This window comes from Onychomys torridus, chromosome 4 (genome assembly GCF_903995425.1).
Source record: "Onychomys torridus chromosome 4, mOncTor1.1, whole genome shotgun sequence".
Taxonomy (NCBI): domain Eukaryota; kingdom Metazoa; phylum Chordata; class Mammalia; order Rodentia; family Cricetidae; genus Onychomys; species Onychomys torridus.
Window position 1 is genome coordinate 21202486 of NC_050446.1, and position 20129 is coordinate 21222614.

Below are 20129 nucleotides of genomic sequence, written 5' to 3' on the forward strand. Positions count from 1 at the left end.
TTACCAGGACAAAACAAGGAAGAAAAAAGTTAGCTCAGTTTGAAGAAGAGGGGTATTTTATTTTGCACAATTCAAAAGTCATTAACATTCTACTTTCCATCAAATTATTGGAATAGATATAATTTCATTTTTAAAATAGGACCAAATTCACTAGCACAAGACTTGATAGCAGATTTTGTTGCTTTCATTTTGGAATTTCCTTTCCCTCTTCCTATAGGTCTGTGAGCTGCATAGGGCCTCTCCAAGCCTCTGAACTCTGACCCTGTTAGACACTCTTCTTCTCTCCTGTCTACTCTTGTCCCAGATTCTAGGCCATAGATGTAGGCCTCAATGACAGGAGACTATTTCTCCTACTAATCTCCTCCACAGGGGAGGGGCCTCCTTTTCTTTTAATAAAATTATTTATTTATTTTATATCTCAGCCATAATTTCTTCTCCCTCCTCTCCTCCCAGCCCCTCCCCTACCACCCCTGTGTTTGCACCCCCCAATCCACTCCTCCTTCCTTTCTGTTTAGGAAAGGGCAGATCTGGGGAGGTCTTCTTAATGCCTGCAGTTATACAACTTAAAATTTTCCTCACAGTGACAAAATATCTGAGAAAATTAACTTCAAAAAGTGAAGATTCACATTATGCTCACATTTTAAAAGGCTTTAGTGAACAATTAACCACTTGAACTTGCCTGGACCATGCTGAAGCAGAACATCATAATAAAAGGGTGTGAAGAAATAAAGGGGTTATGCCCAGGAAAAAAGAGACAGAAATTGGAACAAGGTCTAGCCTCCCAAATATGGTACAACTACTACTTCCTTAAGCTGGGTTTCAACTTCTAAAGTTTACACAGTTCCAAAATAGCATCACCAGCATGGGTTGAAATCTAACACTTGAGCCCAGGACCATTTTCTATACAAACCCTAATATCCTACCCCTGATCCCCACAAGGCTCATGTCCATTTCATAAAGCAAGAGGCATTTAGAATATCTCCAGGAGTCTTCAAACTCTCTACAGTTGCAAAATTGTTCTAAAGTTCAAATCCAATATCTCCTGAAACTAAAGGCTGTATTCCTGCAAAATACAACAGTACAGAGTGAATATTTCTATTCTGAAAGGAAAAAGGGGTATGGGGTATAGAAAGGAGGGATGGACCAAAGACCAAAACTCAACAGGGGAGGCATTAATGAACATAGGTCTCAAAAGAAATGGCTGTGCACAACAATAATTCCAGCACTTTGGAAGTTGAAGCAGAAGAATTGGAATTTTGAAACTAATCTGAGCTACATAATTATAATTCCTCCTCCTCCCCTCCCCTAAAGGGGTTTGTAATTGTGCATCCAGTGTTCAGGACAGGTAGCATCATCATATTTCAAAACTCCAAGAACATGGGTGGCCTTGTCCCTACATTGCCACCTGCAAGTGGCACTGTACTTGGCTTCTGTCTCAGCTGGATCCAAAATAGCTTTTCTTGGCGAACATTCAACTTTTCTGGAATCGTTAACTTCCAGGGGTCTCCATTGTGTCCTTAGCTTCAAACATTGCCCTGTCAAAGACTTCCTACAGAGATCCTGGCTCTCTTATACACTGCCTGGCCTCCGAGGTTTTCCTTTAAAGTCAGGATGGAAGCTTACATAACTCTGTAATTCTTGCTTTTTACATACCTGCAAAACCAGTATCTCCTGGATGGTACACAAGTCAGCCCCTAGCTCAAGCAGTAGCTCTCTCTTGAACCCCCACACCCACCTCATTTAAACCATGAATACAATTACTTCAGAATACCTAGGCAGCTGATCCTGGGGAAATACTTTCCTAGGCTATTCAGTGTGAGCAGTGTTCTCTCAAAAGAAAGTCTTCCACATGAGTTTATATGCTCACTCTTTGGCCACAGAGTGCTTTGTTGAGTCCTCAGGTCTCTTCAAGGTGTCTTCCCTATTATTTCAGTCCATTTTAATTGCCTTTTTTAAAATGATGCCAACCCCTTTAACATTTCCATCCTATGTATGCTCTTCTCTGGGAAAACTCTAAGCTTTTCTAACACTTCTGTTCTTTCTGCTTTGTGTTTATAATTCTCACTATACATTGATTCAATGTATCTAGCAATATTCATGCTACACTCAGAGTTCCAAATTGCTCCCACTTACCCACCATCAAGTTTCAGCTTAAATGTCTAAGTAACGTTAACACCTGTTTTGTTGTGTCAAGTTCAAAAGATGCAACAAGGAGGTCCAGTAGTTGATACGAGAATGTTTAGTACTTTATAGCCATTATAATTTTTTATTTGTTTGTTTGATTATTTTTATCTCTCACCAGACATAGTGGCACATGCCTTTAATTCCACCACTTAGGAGGCAGAGGCAGGCAGATCTCTCTGAGTTCAAGACCAGCCTTGTCTACAAAGCAAATTCCAGGATAGCCAGAGCTACACAGAAAAACCATGTCTCAAAAAACAAACAAACAAACAAAATTATCTCTTACAGTTCTAGAGATCCAAGAAGGCAGATCTGGTGTCTGGCAAGACCCCTTTCCTTCACAGATGACTTCTTATTGCGTGGTCCCATGATGGAAAGGACTGGACATTTTTGAAGGCAAACCCTTCTGAGCTCACAATGCCCCAAAGCCTTCATTGCCTAAATCCAATAGTCTGGGAAGTAGTGTTTGAACATATGAGTTTTGAGGGGATCCAAACATTCAGAATATAGAATATTTTGACATTTCCTACATATTTCTACATGTGATTCACATTTTTCACAGTAGAATAATTTACCTCTCTCCTTGAAGCTTTTCTTTATGATGGAATATTTTTGACAAATCATAATAATTAAAAGCATGGAGTTATTCACTTGCTGAGAGAAAACACCACACTAGTAAACAGTTTCCACAGATGCTCTCATGCAGAAACTATCTCAGCATATCCTTCTGAAGAGCCACCCTCAAATCTCAGGGGATACCTCAAAGGTTTAGTTGGTCAGCTGGGAATGGCTAAGCTAAATGGCTGCCACTCAGCAGTTCCCACAGTTCCCATGGCACAGGACAACAGGATTGTTTCCTGTTGCAGAGATTCTCTATTCATTAGGTTCTCAAGGATTCAGCTATAGTGGGTCTCAACAGTTGTGCTAGAGGGAAAGTAGGTTCCGGGTGACCTCACTTTGCTGAGTAAAGAATCCCTCTTAGAAATGACACATGCCCTTTCTGCTCAAAATTGACTTGCCTAGATCAGTCTTGTGTGCCCTACTCAGTCACAAGAGGGCAGGAAGTATGTTGTCATCATATGCCCAGAAGACATTGGCAAAGAACTCCAATGATTTCCTTACTAACACCCGATATGTCCTGGTGTTGAAGTTGTGTCTTAAGTCTTGGGGAGGACTATGCCTTATTTCTACCCCATGATAAATATGAGTGCTCATCCATGCTGTTGGGCCATGTCCTCTGACTCAGTCATGCAATACATACAAGTGTGATGCTACTGGTAACCTAATTATAAATTCAATAAAGTTTTTGGATGTTAGTCTTTGTATTTCTCTGGTCCTGGGGATTAAACCCAGTAGTCATTATTATTAATGTGTTCTTTTCTCCATGGTCTTAAATATAAGAATTGTTTGCTTAATTGCCGCAGTGAAAGCTAAGACCTAAGATGGAAAACACAGCAAAGTTCTGATGTATCTGAAAGAGAAAAAGATGTAGAAAGCAATATTTACTTTATGATGTTTGTACTATATTTGTATATATATAAACACATAATAAGATACATAACTCTAATAGCATTATGTTGTTTAATTTCTAAACCTTTCCATGACACCCATTCATGCAGAGTGTACTTTGCCTAAATTCTGGTAAACTAACACAATTAGGTAGGCTGTCATATTTCCTGTAGAAAACTGTTCTTAAATCTTCCTAAAGCCTTTGGCCATTTATGATTGGAAGTAGTTACTAATTTAGATTTCTTCCTGTAGCACAATAACTGTGCGAGATCTTCATGTCATCTCTGTGGGTTTAAGTTATGTTTTAATGTAAAATACAAAAGGTTAATTACTGTTCAGAACCTGACGCTTCTGTGGGAGTAGCTGTAAGTTATTTATTATCCTTCCTCTAGTTAATTATGTTAATTGTGGTGGATTTACAATGTCAAGTGCAAAAACGTTAATTAATAAACACTTTTTTTTTTGTATTTTCTTCTATTTCAGTTGATCCATCTTTAGTGAATAAGGATGAAAATGCCATCTATTTATTGGGAAATTCCCTTGGCCTTCAGCCAAAAATGGTTAAAACATACCTGGAAGAAGAGCTAGACAAGTGGGCCAAAATGTAAGTATCATCTTTGACAGAAGAACTTTGAAAATTACAAAAGGTGTCTAATTTGGGCAAGTTATGCCCTAGCATTTTAGGACTGAGGAAAATGTAATTGACCATAATTATCAATGCTACAATATTTTGAGGAAATGACTTAGGGTCAGAATAAGGCCAAATTGCAAATTTGCGATGAAGGAAGTGTAAAACAACATATTTAAACATTTAATCTCTTTTCCTACATCTAAATCAATGTGACCACTTTATTTCACATGCTTAACCACCAGCAAAGAAGTTAATTTATGACTTTAAGTGTTTTATGATTAATTCATGTCTAAGCTAGCAATGACATCAAAAATATGGAAGCCAGGCTTGTTAAGATAACATTAGGTTGGGGGACACAGAGGATCATGGATACACTGAGTAAGATGTATCACCTATTCTTAGCATCTTTAAGCTCCCACAGTTTCCTCTTGTATAGACAGTTAAAAGACATCTATTTCCAGGCTTTCTATATATGAATTCTTACAAGAGCACCCTTTTTCATCCTGCGTTCAATGTATACTTGTAGTCTTCTAAGGACTAACCCTTCCTATTTCCACCCTTCCTGAGCCCTCTTCTGTAAACTAGCCTCCTGAGCCATATGTCACCTCTCCCAAATGTCACTACATTAAAAACACATCACTTTAAATATTTAAAACTTTTTCATTAACACCCAAGAGTTGTACATATTGATGAGTATATCAGGGTGATATTTTTATTTATGTTTATAATATGTACCAATCAATTCAAGGTAATTGAGGTTCCCATCTAGTTATCACAGCTTATTGTGAATTATGATGCCATCAGTTTTATAAAACACCAGAACTTATTGCTTCTGTCTAACTGAGTTCAGATGCCCACTTTTAACCCTCTGCAATTTCCCCATGAGTAGACAGCTTAGAGATATCTATTTTCATCACTTTCCCATTCTTAGGGAAATAATCTGGTTTTGTATATCTTCTCTCTTTCCACAGTAATTACTCATAAAACTGAAATGAGATATATTTGTTAAGTATTTGAATTTTTTTGGCTTATTGCTGAATTGTAAACACTTAAGTATTTTAAAAAGCCCCAAAACATTCTTTAAATGTTTTCTCTGATCATTTGAAAAATTAAAAATAAAATCATTATGAAAATGAGTCCCACTGGATGGTCAGAAAACATTTCAGAAAGATGAGGCCACATTAAATATGAATTGTAGTGCAGGCCATAGTGTGTTCATAGGATCTCATGTTTTGTGACCTTTCCACCTCCGTGCTCTGTCATATTGGGAGCAACTTAGTTCTTACCACCTAAGTGAGGGCGGCTACCATGACTGTCAGGTAACACTGTAAAGCTCTCAGTTTTTATGGTTAAGAATGAGAGCTCTCAAATTAATGCAAGAGTGATGGAAAACTGATATAATTTATTAAGCATGTTATAATTTCATCTGCTGGACTTTTATGCATAAGTTTCCAAATACACATCGCCACATTTGAGAGCATTTTGGACTAGCAGGTTTTAGTGTTTAATAAATGAGGGTCACAGTTAATAAAAATGGTCGATATTCATGTCGGCCCTTAATGTGTGAGAGCAGAGTTAAATTGGATGATTTTGCACTTTTGGAAGTGTCGTCCCCCCTTGAATACTCAGGCAGCCAGACTTTGCATTTTTATGCTCTAGGTATTTAAAAATGCTGCTGGCCTGCTGCTCCATTCACTCCACAGCATACCTCAGGCCTCTGAGGGTCCAGCTGAGGAGTGTTGGGATGTTAAAATGACGTTTCAGGAAAGTGCCTGCGTCTCAGAGCATCCTCTTTTGTTGGATTTCACTTTCATATTTTACTTTGTGAAGGTAGACAAAGCCAGAGCCTTAGTTAGATCCTCCAGTGCTCATTAGATAAATGATTCAGAGAGGAGTGTACTTTAAGGCAGGAAGCGACGAAAATTGAATGAAGGGCCTTTTCTTGGCAGAAGAGACTCACCCACTTTTGCTTTGGTTACTTTCCTTTCCCGTTCCCTCGGCCATGGGGACATAGTCAACCTTGTGGCCCCGATTGCTCCTTCAGATATGCGGTTACACTTCTGTTCCTTCCTCTCTGGCAGGCATATCTTTGATCCCCAAACAGTTTTTATTTGTTTATTTGCTCCCCAAATACTTAATTTGAAACCTCACTCCTAGCCTTTTCTGTATGAGACTCTGTAGGAAAGAATTTCTTTTCTTATCAACTTAGCTCCAAATAATAGGAGGGCCTGCAAACTTTTTGACAGCTGAGAAATTATTGAGGGGGGAAAGGTTTTTTTTAATGGAGGGGCTGGCTGCAGAGCTGGGCATGAGGGGTAACTGTAGTGACTCACAGGGAAACACAGGACGCTGCTCTGTGGGGCCCTTCACAACTGTGCTGAGTTAGTGAGTATCTGGGCTGGGAGCTTCCAGGAAGGATAGCAGGAAACTGACTTTGTCCCTGAGTTTGGGTCCTTGACAGCCTTCCCTTGAAGAGCCCTCAGTCAAGTTCCGACTGTTTCTTTTATACAATCTTGCTTTGTGTGCACGTGTTTTCATTTAAAGAACTGTGGTGCTGTGGTAGGCTGTCCTCTCAGTTCCCTTTCTGAGGACCATTCTGGTTTCTATACTAATCTCCCCTTGTGCCATTTGTCGATAGATCTGGGACTTCCCAGTATCGTGGTAAGCTTTTAAAGGATGTGATTTTACTCTCTCTGCATCCTCCAGACCCATTTTTGTTCCCAGTCTGAACCTCAAGCCAAGTCTGTGCCTCTTTCATTTGACCAATGGAAGATTCTCAATTTAAAAAAAAAAAAGCCACAAGCTTCATTATTTTTCCCTTTAAAAATTACAATATAAAGTGATAAATTTCACTGTGGTATTTTCATACGAAACTTAGTTTTGTTGATTCTCCTTGCTCTACTTACCTCCCCTGGCCTCCTGCTCCTAGGCTTGTGCCCTTCCATTCACAATAGTTTCCTCTCAGCTTCCGTATCTTATGTAATCTGTTATTGTAGTCCTCTATTTCAAACATCTGTTATCTACTATACAGCCTCTTTTCTAGTTTCATGACCTACTGCCACAGTCATGTTCCTGTATGGTCTCACGTGCTAGAGAAAGTGCAATTTTCTCTTTCTGAGCGGGGGTTGTTTCATGTACTATAATGGTTTCCAGATTCATCATTTTAATATAAATTTCAAATTTTCATTTTCTTTATAGCTGAATAAAGTTCTATCATATGTGTGCACCACATTTTCATTGTTGCTCTCTTGACAGAAATCTAGCTTAGTTCCTTTCTATAGCACAGCAAAGAATATGGATATACAAGGATCTCTCTACATGCTACAAGTCCTTTTGAGTAGTCCATAAATGGTATTGAAAGGATGGGAAGCAGGAGAGGGGCCCGTGTCTTTGAATATGGTGGAAACTTTCTCACTCACCTCAGGTGGGCTTTGACTCAGAAGTTAAAGTGCAAGACATGGTTACACAAAAGGTGTGCTGAGTCAGTGGCTCACAAATCTAAGAGAAGAAATTCACAGAGCACAGAAGGTGACTTTTAGATACATGTTTGACTGTAAGGTGTTTAGGACAAGAAGGGTCAGCATCCTACACAGCAGGAATGCAGCAGTGAGTGCATCATTCAGCTGCTACTCTGGGGGCTAGGGAAGGACTTAAGTAGAAAGTAGGTGCTATGAGGCAGCTAAAAGTGGGTGCACTGCTCAGGGAATCCCATGGGCCTCCTCTCAGTTCCTGTCAAGTCCGGGCAGAGCTGCTCATTTAGGGGAAAAGAGAGAAGGGGAAGCCAGATCAGGAACCAGACTCCTTTGGGATTTCTGACCTCTAGCTAGGACAGAACAAAGACAAGAATAAGAATAAGAACTCCTTGCTTTCAGTGTCCCAGTCCCTAAAACCACCCAGCCAGTTTCTGTCTCCCTTATCCCATTCTTCTCTGTATAACTGGTTATGTGGTACTGCTACTTACAATTTTTTGAGAAGCTTACATATTGATTTCCATAATGGATGTTCCAGTTCTGACTTATCAGCAGGGAATAAAGATTCCTATGCCCTACTTCTTTGACAGCATTAATTAAAGGGGGATTTATTAGGGCAACTCCACATAGTTAACAGGGAGGTTTATTTTGAAGTAACTTAAAACAAATAAAGGGATAGGTTACAGGATCCAGGAAAGATGAGGTGCTGTCCAGCTGGGTTCTCTAGAGACCTCTGCTTGGTCTGCCATCTGACATCTAGGATCACCAGGAACCAAGAGAACCAGCATATCTGAATCTCGGGTCTTAAAGGCTCCCATGTTGACTCTGCCTCAGGGGCAGGTCATAGGTAGGTGTGACAGTTACAGGAAGCCTCATTGGGGGTAGTACTTCCAGGTGAATGCTGGAAAAACTCTCCACTACAATGAATTGTCATATATTTTCTTAATGATGGTCATTCTAACTGGAAGAGATGAAATCTCAAAGTAGTTTTAATTTGCATTTCACTGATGGATGAATAAGTGAAACATGATTTAAAATATTTGTGGGCTCTTTTTGTTTCTTCATGAGAACTGCCTAGTCCACTACATTATTTATTAATTAGCAGATTTGGGTGGAGTTATTTAGGGGGTTATCCAATTTTTGCAGTTCTTCATGCATTCTAGATATTAACAATGTCTAAAGTATAACTGGTCAACATCTTTTACTATTCATTTTGCTGTCCATCCTGAGGGCTGATAGTTTCTTTTGCTATGAAAGTTTCAAGTTTACTAAATAGTCTAATATGAATTAAAATTTGTTGTCTCAGTAAAGACAATATTACAAAGCACGATCTTGCCATGTGGTGGTGGCACACACCTTTAATCCCATCACTTGGGAGGCAAGGCCAGGCAGACCTCTGTGAGTTCGAGACAAGCCTGGGTTACGGAGTAAGTTCCAGGAAAGGTGCAAAGCTACACAGAGAAACCCTGTCTTGAAAAACCAAATAAATAAATAAATAAATAAACAAACAAATAAATGAATAAACATCTTAAAAATAGAATTAAAATTATCAATACACTGGCAAAATGAGACATCACTACGAGCTGTGGATGTCAAGGCAGGAAACGTCACATTCTTCTCTCGTGCACTCCACTGCAGACATCGTGCCTATCTGTCTACAGCAAAACCTACTTTTGACTGTAACTGACCTTCTACCCTATGATGACCATGTTTGACTACTAATACTAAAGAAAAGTCAAAGGTCAAAACACTTAGTGATTTTTTTTTAGTAAGGGGCTTTATATCCTAAAATAACAAAATACTATAAAATAACAAAATACTAGAGACTGAGAATCTCATAAAGAACAGAAATGTATTATCTCACAATTCTGCAAAATTGAGGTATGAGAAGACTCAGTACTTGCCGAAAGCAGCTCTTGCTTCCCAAATACAGTTTCTTGTCATGTCACAGGTGATTGATGGTGCATGCACCTTACTCACCTTTTATAAGGCTGTGGGTCCTATTTAAGCCTCTGCCCACATGAATTAACTCACTATTTAAATCAGCAGTTATTAACCTGTGGTTTGAGATCCCTTCAGGGGTCAAACAACCCTTTCACAGGGATTGCCCAATATCATCAGAAAACATGGATATTTATATTCCCATTCATAACAGTAGCAAAACTACAGTGATAAAATAGCAACAAAAATAACACAACATGAGGAAGTGTATTGAAGGGTTGCAGTATTAGGAAGGTTGAAAACAAGTAGTTTATACTGTACAGCTCTTAATACAGACACGCTGATGACATATATTTTCACCTATTACTTCTGAAGTAACATCTAGGTTCTAGTTGTATACAAAGTATTTCTTCTACAATTTCCACTTATTTAAGAAAAAGATTGCATCTCCCCCAAAGTTAAGTAAGCACTTTTACCTCTTATAAAACAATCCTTATTATTGTTATTTTGCAAATTGATCTTCATTTATGAAACTTCTTAAGTTGATCTGAACAGCTTATATTAGTTTAACATACATGTCTGTCTAATGAAATTATTTAGGCAATTCTAATATTTTGAAACAGAAAAGATATAGCATAGACTCATTGCTATATTATAATTATCAATAAAATGTTTATACAATCCTGAACATTGTATCATAAGCCTAGTATCCCATCACTCAGGATGTTGAAACAAGAGAATAGGATATTTGAGGACACCCTTGGATAAAGAGCAAGATATTGTCTCAAAAATGAAGAAAAATATCCTTTTTATATAATAAAAAGATAATAATATTCTTCAATACTATGGACTATGAGAAATGATAGGCTGCCAGCTTATAAGATTTGGGGGAATGCTTTCTATTAAATATTTACTAACAGTCTGTGTGGTGGTTTGAAACAAAATGCCCCCCTCCAAAGAGAGTGGCACTATTAGGAGGTGTGGCCTTGTTGAGAAAGTGTGTCACTGTGGGGGCAGGCTTTGAGGTCTCTTCTGCTCAAGTTTCCCTCAGTGTAACACTGAGTCAACTTCCTGTTGCCTACAAGATGTAGGACTCTCAGCTCCTCCCCCAGCATATCTACCTGCATGTAGGCCGTGTTCCTTGCCATGATGATAATGGACTGAACCTCTGAAAATCTAAGTGAGTCCCATCTGTAGCCAGTTTTTCCTGGGTCCCTCAGCCTCTTGGTCCCAAACAAATACTCAGAGACTTAGTGTTAATTACAAACTGTTTGGTCTATGGCTCAGGCTTATTGCTAGTTAGCTATTACATCTTAAATTAACCCACTTTTATTCATCTATATTTTGCCATGTGGTTGTGGCATTACCAGTCTGCTGGCATCTTGTTCCTTTGGCAGAGAGATGGTGTTTGCCCTGACTCTACCCTACTTCTCCCTATCTCTCTGTTGGATTTCCCACCTGCCTCTTATCCTGCCTTGCCATAGGCCAAAGCACCTTTATTTATTAACCAATGGGAGCAACATATAGTCACAGCAAACAGAAAGACCATCCCACAGCACCTGTCAATTAGCTGTTTTTCTTGTAAGAGTTGTCATGGTCATGGTGTCTCTTCGCAGCAATAGAAGAAACCCTAAGACAGTATGCATTATTTAAAAGAAAGAAACATGTGTTAATAATCATGATGATAAACTTCAGTTAGAAGGCAAAACATCAATCCTAAGAATATATTGTACATTGAGAAGCATGCATTACATTCCAAAGACAGAACCTAGAACCATGGTATTTGAGTCATCTGCATTCTCAATTTTACTAAATAGATGCTGTCTTCTGTTTTTCACAGGAGTAATTCCTTCTATGGTAATGCCTTCATAGGGACTTTTGTAAAGGATTGACAGCTTAGGTAGAATTAGTTAAAGAGGAAATGTCCCATGGATTTATACTTCAGGAACATTCCAGCTGGCTAATGCAATGATTTACATGGCAGTGTGTTTGTGGACAGTACAGTGATGAAATAGCCAGAGAAGCTTTCACCTGAAGACACCTACAATAGTTTTTATTCAGTTATGAATTTCTCCCCTTAAATAAAAGGGGGGCACAAGAATAAGAAAACATAGATCTCTGCTAGTCAAATACAGATTGTTAGCCAGTTATCAATTGGGTCATGGATAAAACTGCTTAATTAAGAAAGGCTCTGAAAATTTATTTATTCACTTACAGGGAAAGCTTTCTAAAATAGGGCCACATCTCATTTTGTAGGATGGGTAAAATATGGCCCTATTTTAAAGAGAATCCAAGTTTCTATTAACTTCTTAATTAGATGTTATATCCTGAAATTTGATTTCATTGGCAAATGTTGCTCATGGCCACCTCATAAAACACCCCACTCCTGGCAATGATTAGTGTTGTGGTAATGGGTTAACTCTTCATATTTTTTCCCAACATTTGTAAAGGATTGCAGCTGTGTTCGGCTTATTTTAAGCAACTTTGAATGAAAGCAATCTAGCAACTTCACTAACTCTGACACATATGTTTATAACCACACTTTAATCTTCATCAATTCTTCCTAATGACAGGCCACTTTACTTTGGGTTTATTTGGATAAAATGTTCTAAATACATTTCACTACCCCAGGCTAGTGGGCTGACAAAATGAGGAAGTAGCCTTAGTGTGTAACATTTTAAAGAGAGGAAGATGCCAAAAGCCTTGCAGGGAGAAACATATCCCTAAAGATTATTACCATGGTGTCTACCAGAGTGAGAAGTAGGTGGCATAATCTTCTGAGATATAAATTCTCTGAGGCAGAACATAGAATTTTACTACCTAGATGTAATAAGATATATTGCGCTATCAGCAAAGGCCAGGGAGCTCTCTGTGATTAAAATAAAAAAAGGATCCAAGTATCTGCCTTTAACTACCATTTAATGATAATGATTTTTGTCTTTAACATTTATATTGGGAGTCCAGAGAGGCAAGCTGCAGGCTATCTAATAATAATATGAATAATAATAACTAGCAATTGAATTGCCCTTTTCTTCCTCCTAGTTCTTAGCAGCCTATGTTTATTCACACAGAAAGTCCTCCTCCTTCATCTCAGTTTATATGGTAATGGAAATATTAGCTTAAAGATTCCTGTTATGTACCACATGTTGATGAAGGCATTTTAGCATTAGATTTACATTAGAAGAGATGAGTCAGCAAGGGAATATTGTGCATACATCTCTTTTATATGCTATCTCATTTACTTTTTCTGCCAACCCTTTAAAGAACATATTGTCACTCTTTTATTTATTTTTACAGATGTGGAAAATTAGCCCCTGGAAGCTTCTAATAAATGTGATTTTCCTCCAGCAGAGACCTGAAGTTGACTCATACTATATGATAAAAAGCTAACTATCAAACATTCAGAATGTAATTTTTTTTCTGGTAGCATGCCATCAAATGAGAAGGCATCCCAGCTCACCACAGGCAGATGGAAGAATTTCAAAAGGTGGATGTAAACCTTGACTTCCCTTAGAATAAAAAGCATTTGTACCAGCCTTATTTCCTAGTCTATAAGGCATCACCTAAGACCAATCTATTTCCAAGTTATGGAAGACATGAGCATTCAACAGCATTCTAGATGTTCCTGCACAGACTTGGATTCACTTTCTTCCACATTTTCTTGTGTATTATTCTTTCTCATTTCCTTAATACTGAAATAGTCTCTTGTAATTTCTGATTCTCCCCCCCGCCAAAAAAAACCTAAGAAATTTACTTCAATAATAAAATTGAGCTGGGACATGATATGTGCTATTACTTCATTGCTAGAGCAGTGATATGTAGTGAAAAGTAGGTGAAAATGTAGTGTTGATTTTGACTGTTACTAAATTTTGTAAGCATTAAAAAGATATGTCTACTGATTACTTGTCTTATTACTATGTCAACTGCCTGAGAAGCCTCAAACTTAGGAGGGAAAGATTTATTATGAGTCATGGTTTGAGGATGCATTCCACCATGGTAGGGAATGTGTGACAGTGTTATTATGAGTCATGGTTTGAGGATGCAGTCCACCATGATAGGGAATGTGTGACAGTGATTTCAGTGACTGTTGGCTCATGCCTGGTCAGATTAGGTGTGGTGATCTATTGTGTACCCTCATAAAACTTAATGTGGTGATATATTGTGTACCCTAATAAAATTTGCCTGAAGACCAGACAAACAAAGGAACAAGCCACTGCCACATCTCACCTCTAGGACTCCTCAGCCTGAAAAGACTTCAGTTCTTGTCTCCTCATGCCTTATATACCTTTCTTGGCCCAGCCCTATTACTTCCTTTTTAGTGCTGGGATTAAAGGTGTGTGACTTCCCAAGTACTGATAGGAGAGGCATGAGATCTCAAGTGCTGGGATTGAAGGTGTGTGACTTCCCAAGTACTGATAGGAGAGGCATGAGATCTCAAGTGCTGGGATTGAAGGTGTGTGACTTCCCAAGTACTGATAGGAGAGGCATGAGATCTCAAGTGCTGGGATTGAAGGTGTGTGCCACTACCACCTGGCCTAATACTTAATTTGGTGGCCTGTTCTGTTCTTTGATCTTCAGGCAGATTTTATTAGGGTACACAATATGTCACCACAATTAGGAAACAAAGCAGGACTGGCCTACAAACCTCAGGTTTGCTCCTGAGTTACCCATTTCTTCCAGCTAAGTAAGCTCTACTTCTTAAAGGTTCTATTACTTCCCAAAACAGGGCCACCAACTTAGAAAAACCTGTTCCAGGTCATGAGCCTGTGGAAGACATGTTACCTCTAGACTAAATAGTAGACGTGGAAGTATCTTTTATTAGCTAATATTTGAAAACAAAATCACACACACCACCACCACCACCACCACCACTACCACCACCACCACCACCACCACCACCACCACCACCACCACCACTACCACCACCACCACCACCACCACCACCACCACCACCACCACCACTACTATTAGTTGTAGTATTAATGCAACTCCACATAGTTAAAAGGGAGGTTTATTTTGTGAGTTAGTTAACTTACAAGTAGAGGGATAGGTTACAGGGTCCAGGAAAGGTGTAGCTTAGTCTAGCGGTGTGCTCTGGAAAACTCTGCTCAATCTACCTCCAGTTTCCAGGATCCAGGAACCAAGAGAGCCAGCACATCCAGACCTTGGATCTTCAGCATCCTCTCTTGGCCCGGCCTTGTAGGCATGACAGTTACCAAAGCTTCAATGGGGGTAGTACTTCCAGGTCAAAGCTGGAACAGCTACCCACTACACACTACTAAGAAATGTTTATGGCCCTTTTTCAATTTCAGGGGAGCCTATGGTCATGATGTAGGGAAACGCCCTTGGATTATAGGGGATGAGAGTATTGTAGGCCTTATGAAGGACATTGTGGGTAAGTACAAAACACAGTGAATATTTTTCCAAAAGAATTGTGAAGATATAGTTTAGCTCTAAAACTAAGTGATAGATCTTATTGACTAACATTCTGATTTTCTAAGTTAATTCATAAAAATAAAATGAATATGTACCTTTAATATTATTATCCAAAGGTTTTTATGAAGAATATAGTATCAATATACAAAATATAAAAATAAATATCTGTCATTTCTAGCTCTTTCAATTATATGTTTATTTAATTCTTTATTTTGTGGTATTGAGGATGGGCCCCAGTTCCTTACTCAAAATAGTCAAGTGTTCTCCACTAATTTGCATACAGGCCTCCTGGGACTTTGCTTGATTTTTAACACAGTCTTTCTCTGTAACCCAGGCTATCTTACAACTCTTGCTTGGTCATTTGTGTGCTGGGATTATAGGCATGTTCAGCCCCTTATATACTTTGAAACCCCTATTTATAATCTTCTAAAAGGAAAAGCACATTTTATTAATTTATAATCAAATAATATAAAAAATATATGAATACTATAATATTATATAATAAACATTAATTATCATTAATATGTCTAGTATAAAGCACTGAAAGCATTGTTTCAGATCCTTGGTGATCTATTTAGTTAAGACTGAACCAGGTGAAGAAACCAAGGAGGAACAAAGTTTTATTGTTTTGTGTGTGTTTGTGCGCACGTGTGTGTGTGTGCGCGCGCGCGCGCACTCGTGTATGTTAGAATAAGAATGATCCACATAAGCTTGCATATTTGAATATTTGGTTCCTAGCTGGTGGGCTGTTTAGGAAGGATTAGGAGGTGTGGTCTTGTTGGAGTAGGTTTGGTCTTATTGGAGAAGGTGTGTCACTGTGGGGTGGGCTTTAGGTTTCAAAAGCACATGCCAAGCCCCATCTCTCTGTGGCTCCCACCTGCTGATCAGGAGGTAAGCTTTCAGCTACTGCTCCAGCACTATGCCTGCCTGCCACCATGATTCCTGCCATGATCTCACCTTCTGAAAACATAAGCAAGTCCCCAATTGAATGCTTTCCTTTCTAAGTTGCCTTCATCATGGTATTTCATCACAGCAGTAGAGTAGTAACTAAGTCTCTCTCTCTGTCTCTGTGTCTCTCTGTGTGTCTCTGTCTTTGTCTTTCTCTGTCTCTCTGTCTCCCTCTCTACCCACCCCCCTTTGTGTGTGTGTGTGTGTGTGTGTGTGTGTGTGTGTATGTATGTGTATGTGTGTAAGAGAGACAGAGAGAGAGAGAGAGAGAGAGAGAGAGAGAGAGAGAGAGAGAGAGAATACATGAGTAGATGTACCTGCAGAAGCTAGAAGAGGTCTTCGAATCCCCTAGAGCTGGAGTTCCAAGTAGTTCTGAACCATCCAGCATGGGTACTGGAAATGCATCTTAGGTTTTTGTAAGGGTAATATGTGCCCTTAACCATGGAACCATCCACTAGTCCCTAATGCTTTAACTGTAAGATGGCTGGTTCTATTTCGTTGCATAATGAGTTTCCAGAACTAAATTTTGTATCCCTACTGGTAGAATTCATTTTCTTTTAGATAGTAAATTTACTTTTTATTTCATTGGCTTGAATACTTAACATTGACTGAAATTTTATGTGAAATTTAGGGAACGTTATACTTTTCCAATTTTTATATGCTATCTGAAAATATTTGAAGTACTTTAGGAAATTCCCAGTTTTCAAATAGTTTTGAAAATCTTGCCCCCCCCCCCCTTATTAGAAAGTGTAAAACTGACTTTATTTTTGTCTCGTTTGATTCTGGGCAGCTAACTAGGTGATTCACTCTACATGGATGACAGGTGGCAGGCAGCAGAGTGGAGAAGGTAGACTCAAACGCAGAAAGGTTATGGCAAACCACTAAAATGTAAGAAATAGAATATTTACTCAAAAAATAATTTGTGATCCTTTGCTAAAAGTTCCAAGGCTGTAGTGAGGAAGAAATGAAGACAAAAACGTCCCTGACTGCATAACATAAATTAATATGCATATGACCACTAAAAACACAAGGAAGCCCAGGACTTGTCATTGTGACTCATATTACAATAGGAATTAAGTTTTTAGTTGACCAAATGCCAGGCATATGCATGTAAATCCATTTTATCTGAATTACAACTCAAGAAATTATTTAACAAATTGGAAAAATTATGTAAACTCTCAATGAACAAAATAGAAAGCCAAGACAATTGATGTCCATGCTATTTGGAGAATTAGTTAGCAGAAAGATAATTGCTAGTTACTTTTGTATAAATAAACAAAAATCTGTAAATACACAATAAAGCAAATTTTTATCTTCTAGAGAAAAAACAAACAAATGACAACCCTTTATTACCCTGGTAATTATCTTTCAAAGGCTTAGAAATTGTTCAGTCAATCAAAGAGGGGAGTAGGTATGAAGACAGGAATAAAAGAGAGATGTCTTGAAACACTGTAACCACTTATCCAATTAATCAATTCCTCTTGCCCCTGTGTGTGGCCTCCAGGCTCCTCCTATATCAGACTGAAGAGAAGACTGTCGGGTTGGAAAGCCGGGGAAAACCAGGCCCAGTGAGAGGAATGGCGTGCATGTCTGTCAGCCCAGGCTGCCATAACAAAGTCTCTAAGATGGGGAGGCTTTAAAAGACACCCTTTTCCTGAGACTAACAGCCCTGATCTAAGAGCCACCAGGCTCTCTTTCTGGCTTGCACAAGCCAATTTCATATTTCCCCTCAGTGACTTTTCTTTCTTGTAAGAAAGCTAGTCATACCTGATTAAGACTTCATCCGTATGGCCTCAATTATTCTGAATTAACACAGGGGATTAGGGCTTCAACATACGACCTTAAGAAGGCACATTAAATTAATAACACATAAATGTGAGTATGCTCTTCATAGCAGCTAGAACTCATCAAGAGACTATGTGCTTTCTCAGTGCTTTAAACCTAAAGGCTCAAACAGGCTAGAACTCACCAGGAGACCACCCCCTGGTCAATCAACTTGTTGGGAACACCTTGCTTAATGATCCTCCTTTACATTGAAAACTACATTACCATGCTATCTATTACAAAATTTTTAACTCTGGTTTAAAAAATTGTGAGCAAAAGTAACCTTACTTTATTTCAATTGTATTGAGTTCCTAAGGTGCAAATTTCTGTTGGCTCAATGTGGCTGTGTTATAGAATCTGAAGATTGAGTGCACACTGACAGTACCACTCACCTTCTATGGCACAGAAAGATGACAGGAACAATATAAGGATGCGTGCCTCCACAGACCAAAAGTATAGCTGCTGCAAAAGGGCTCAGAAATTTGCAAGTGCACCTTTGGGGGGCAGCAAGTGAAAGCCTCAGAGAATGGAATCTGCATTAAGATCATTCACAAGAAGCAGTAGGGTGTGTATGCAACCTGTGTTGTGGGACCTTGAAGCCAATCTCCCAGGATGCCAAAGGGCATTCAACCTCAGGGAGGCTAGATGCACAGCATCTCCTGCTCTACCAGAAGGTTCCCTTGGAGCAGCACCCTTGATCTGTCAGGAAGCCCTGTGCATGACAAGGGAGGAAACTCACATGGAAACAGTCTCTATTATAGCTAAGAGGCTGCATTTTTGAAAACCATGTGTATTTGTTGAAATTTCTAACAGATAAACAAATGAAAACCTAAAAATAAAGGTATATATTAATTCAATGTGAGATTTGTGGGTTTTTTTATTTGTAGACTGTGCAGTGTGTGTGTGTGTGTGTGTGTGTGTGTGTGTGTGTGTGTGTTAGCAGTAAGCTTGCTGTTCAAATAATAATTGCTTTCTAATCCTGTTACTTTGTGTTTCGTATTTATCATCCTCAAAAGGGGGAGTTAGGATGTTTATAGACAGGCCAGGAAAGTCGTAAGATGATATTATTTAGTGAGAGTTATTTATAAAGCCAGTAAACTCTAGATGATTTTTCTTTGACTATTTAAAAGTTTATAGGGCTATTGCAACTTATTAAATGTACAAGCATTTTGTTGCTCAATAAGTATATTCATGTCACATAAAGATAGCAAAAAATTCAAAGCTGTCATCTTCCACTATTGTTAGTAAGGTGTGGGGGACCTCCCTCACACCCACATTTCCCCAGAGTACTCTTGAGAAGAAGCAGCAAGAAATTAATATTAGACAGAAGGATGGGGGGAGAGAAACAGACAGAAAATACAGGACAGCCTCGAGAGGGCCGGGACCCTAATCCATCAGCCTGACTGTCTCTGCCCTAGTGTATTTAAAAGAATGCCAAAGGGGTGGAGCAAAAGACCTCTCCCCCTCAGCACAGTCAAGTGCAGACCATCTCAGACACCTGTACTCAGGCCCGTGATCCAATCCTCTTCTTTATGCAGTCCTGCTGGGTAAAGCCACTCGGAAACCTAAAACCTGGCTCCAACAGTAAGGAGAGAAAAAAGGGCTATAAATGTTCAGGTTGCTTAGAAAAGAAAAAAAAAATGCTTGAACATTTTTTAATTTGAAGAAGCTACATTAATTAAACTCTGCTTTGTGCAGCTTTATCTGGTTTGTAAACTCTATACAGTGTCATGTAATTCATGTTCTGATGCATTTCTGATGTTGGAAACCAGTTCTGACAGTGAGACTATGTTAACAATCATATAATCATCTGACACCAGCTTCCCAGAGTTCGTTCACATTACATAGGTTTGGAGTTGGACCCCCCTCTGGTGCTCCAACTTGTGACACCTGCCATAGGTCCTTACTTTGAGCTGACTATCTATATACTGGGATTTCTACAATTGACTCCTCAGTTGTAATAGCATAAGATACACTTTCCATAGTCTAACCAGCTGATTTGAAAGTACACTACCAAGCAGAGCAAGAAGGAATCTCAAGGCCATGTGGGAGGGTTGGTCAAGCTTACCACGCCCTCAGTGCTCAGGTCTGCTCTCAGGCTCAGTGTCCAGTCCCTGCCCAAACAGGATGTAGTAGGTGAGATGACCAGTTCAATCATCTAGTCACATGATCTCTCCTGATTTCACCTA

At 39.0% G+C, this 20129-nt stretch overlaps 1 protein-coding gene across 1 annotated transcript in view; it reads left to right on the forward strand.

The window, feature by feature from the left end:
- The window catches only part of Kynu (kynureninase), a 136949-nt gene that overhangs the window by 23560 nt on the left and 93260 nt on the right, over positions 1–20129 (forward strand). The window contains exons 3-4 of the mRNA XM_036185801.1: positions 4174–4294; positions 15045–15127. Of these exons, the coding sequence (XP_036041694.1) occupies positions 4174–4294; positions 15045–15127 (204 nt within the window). The remainder of the gene's footprint in view (positions 1–4173; positions 4295–15044; positions 15128–20129) is intronic.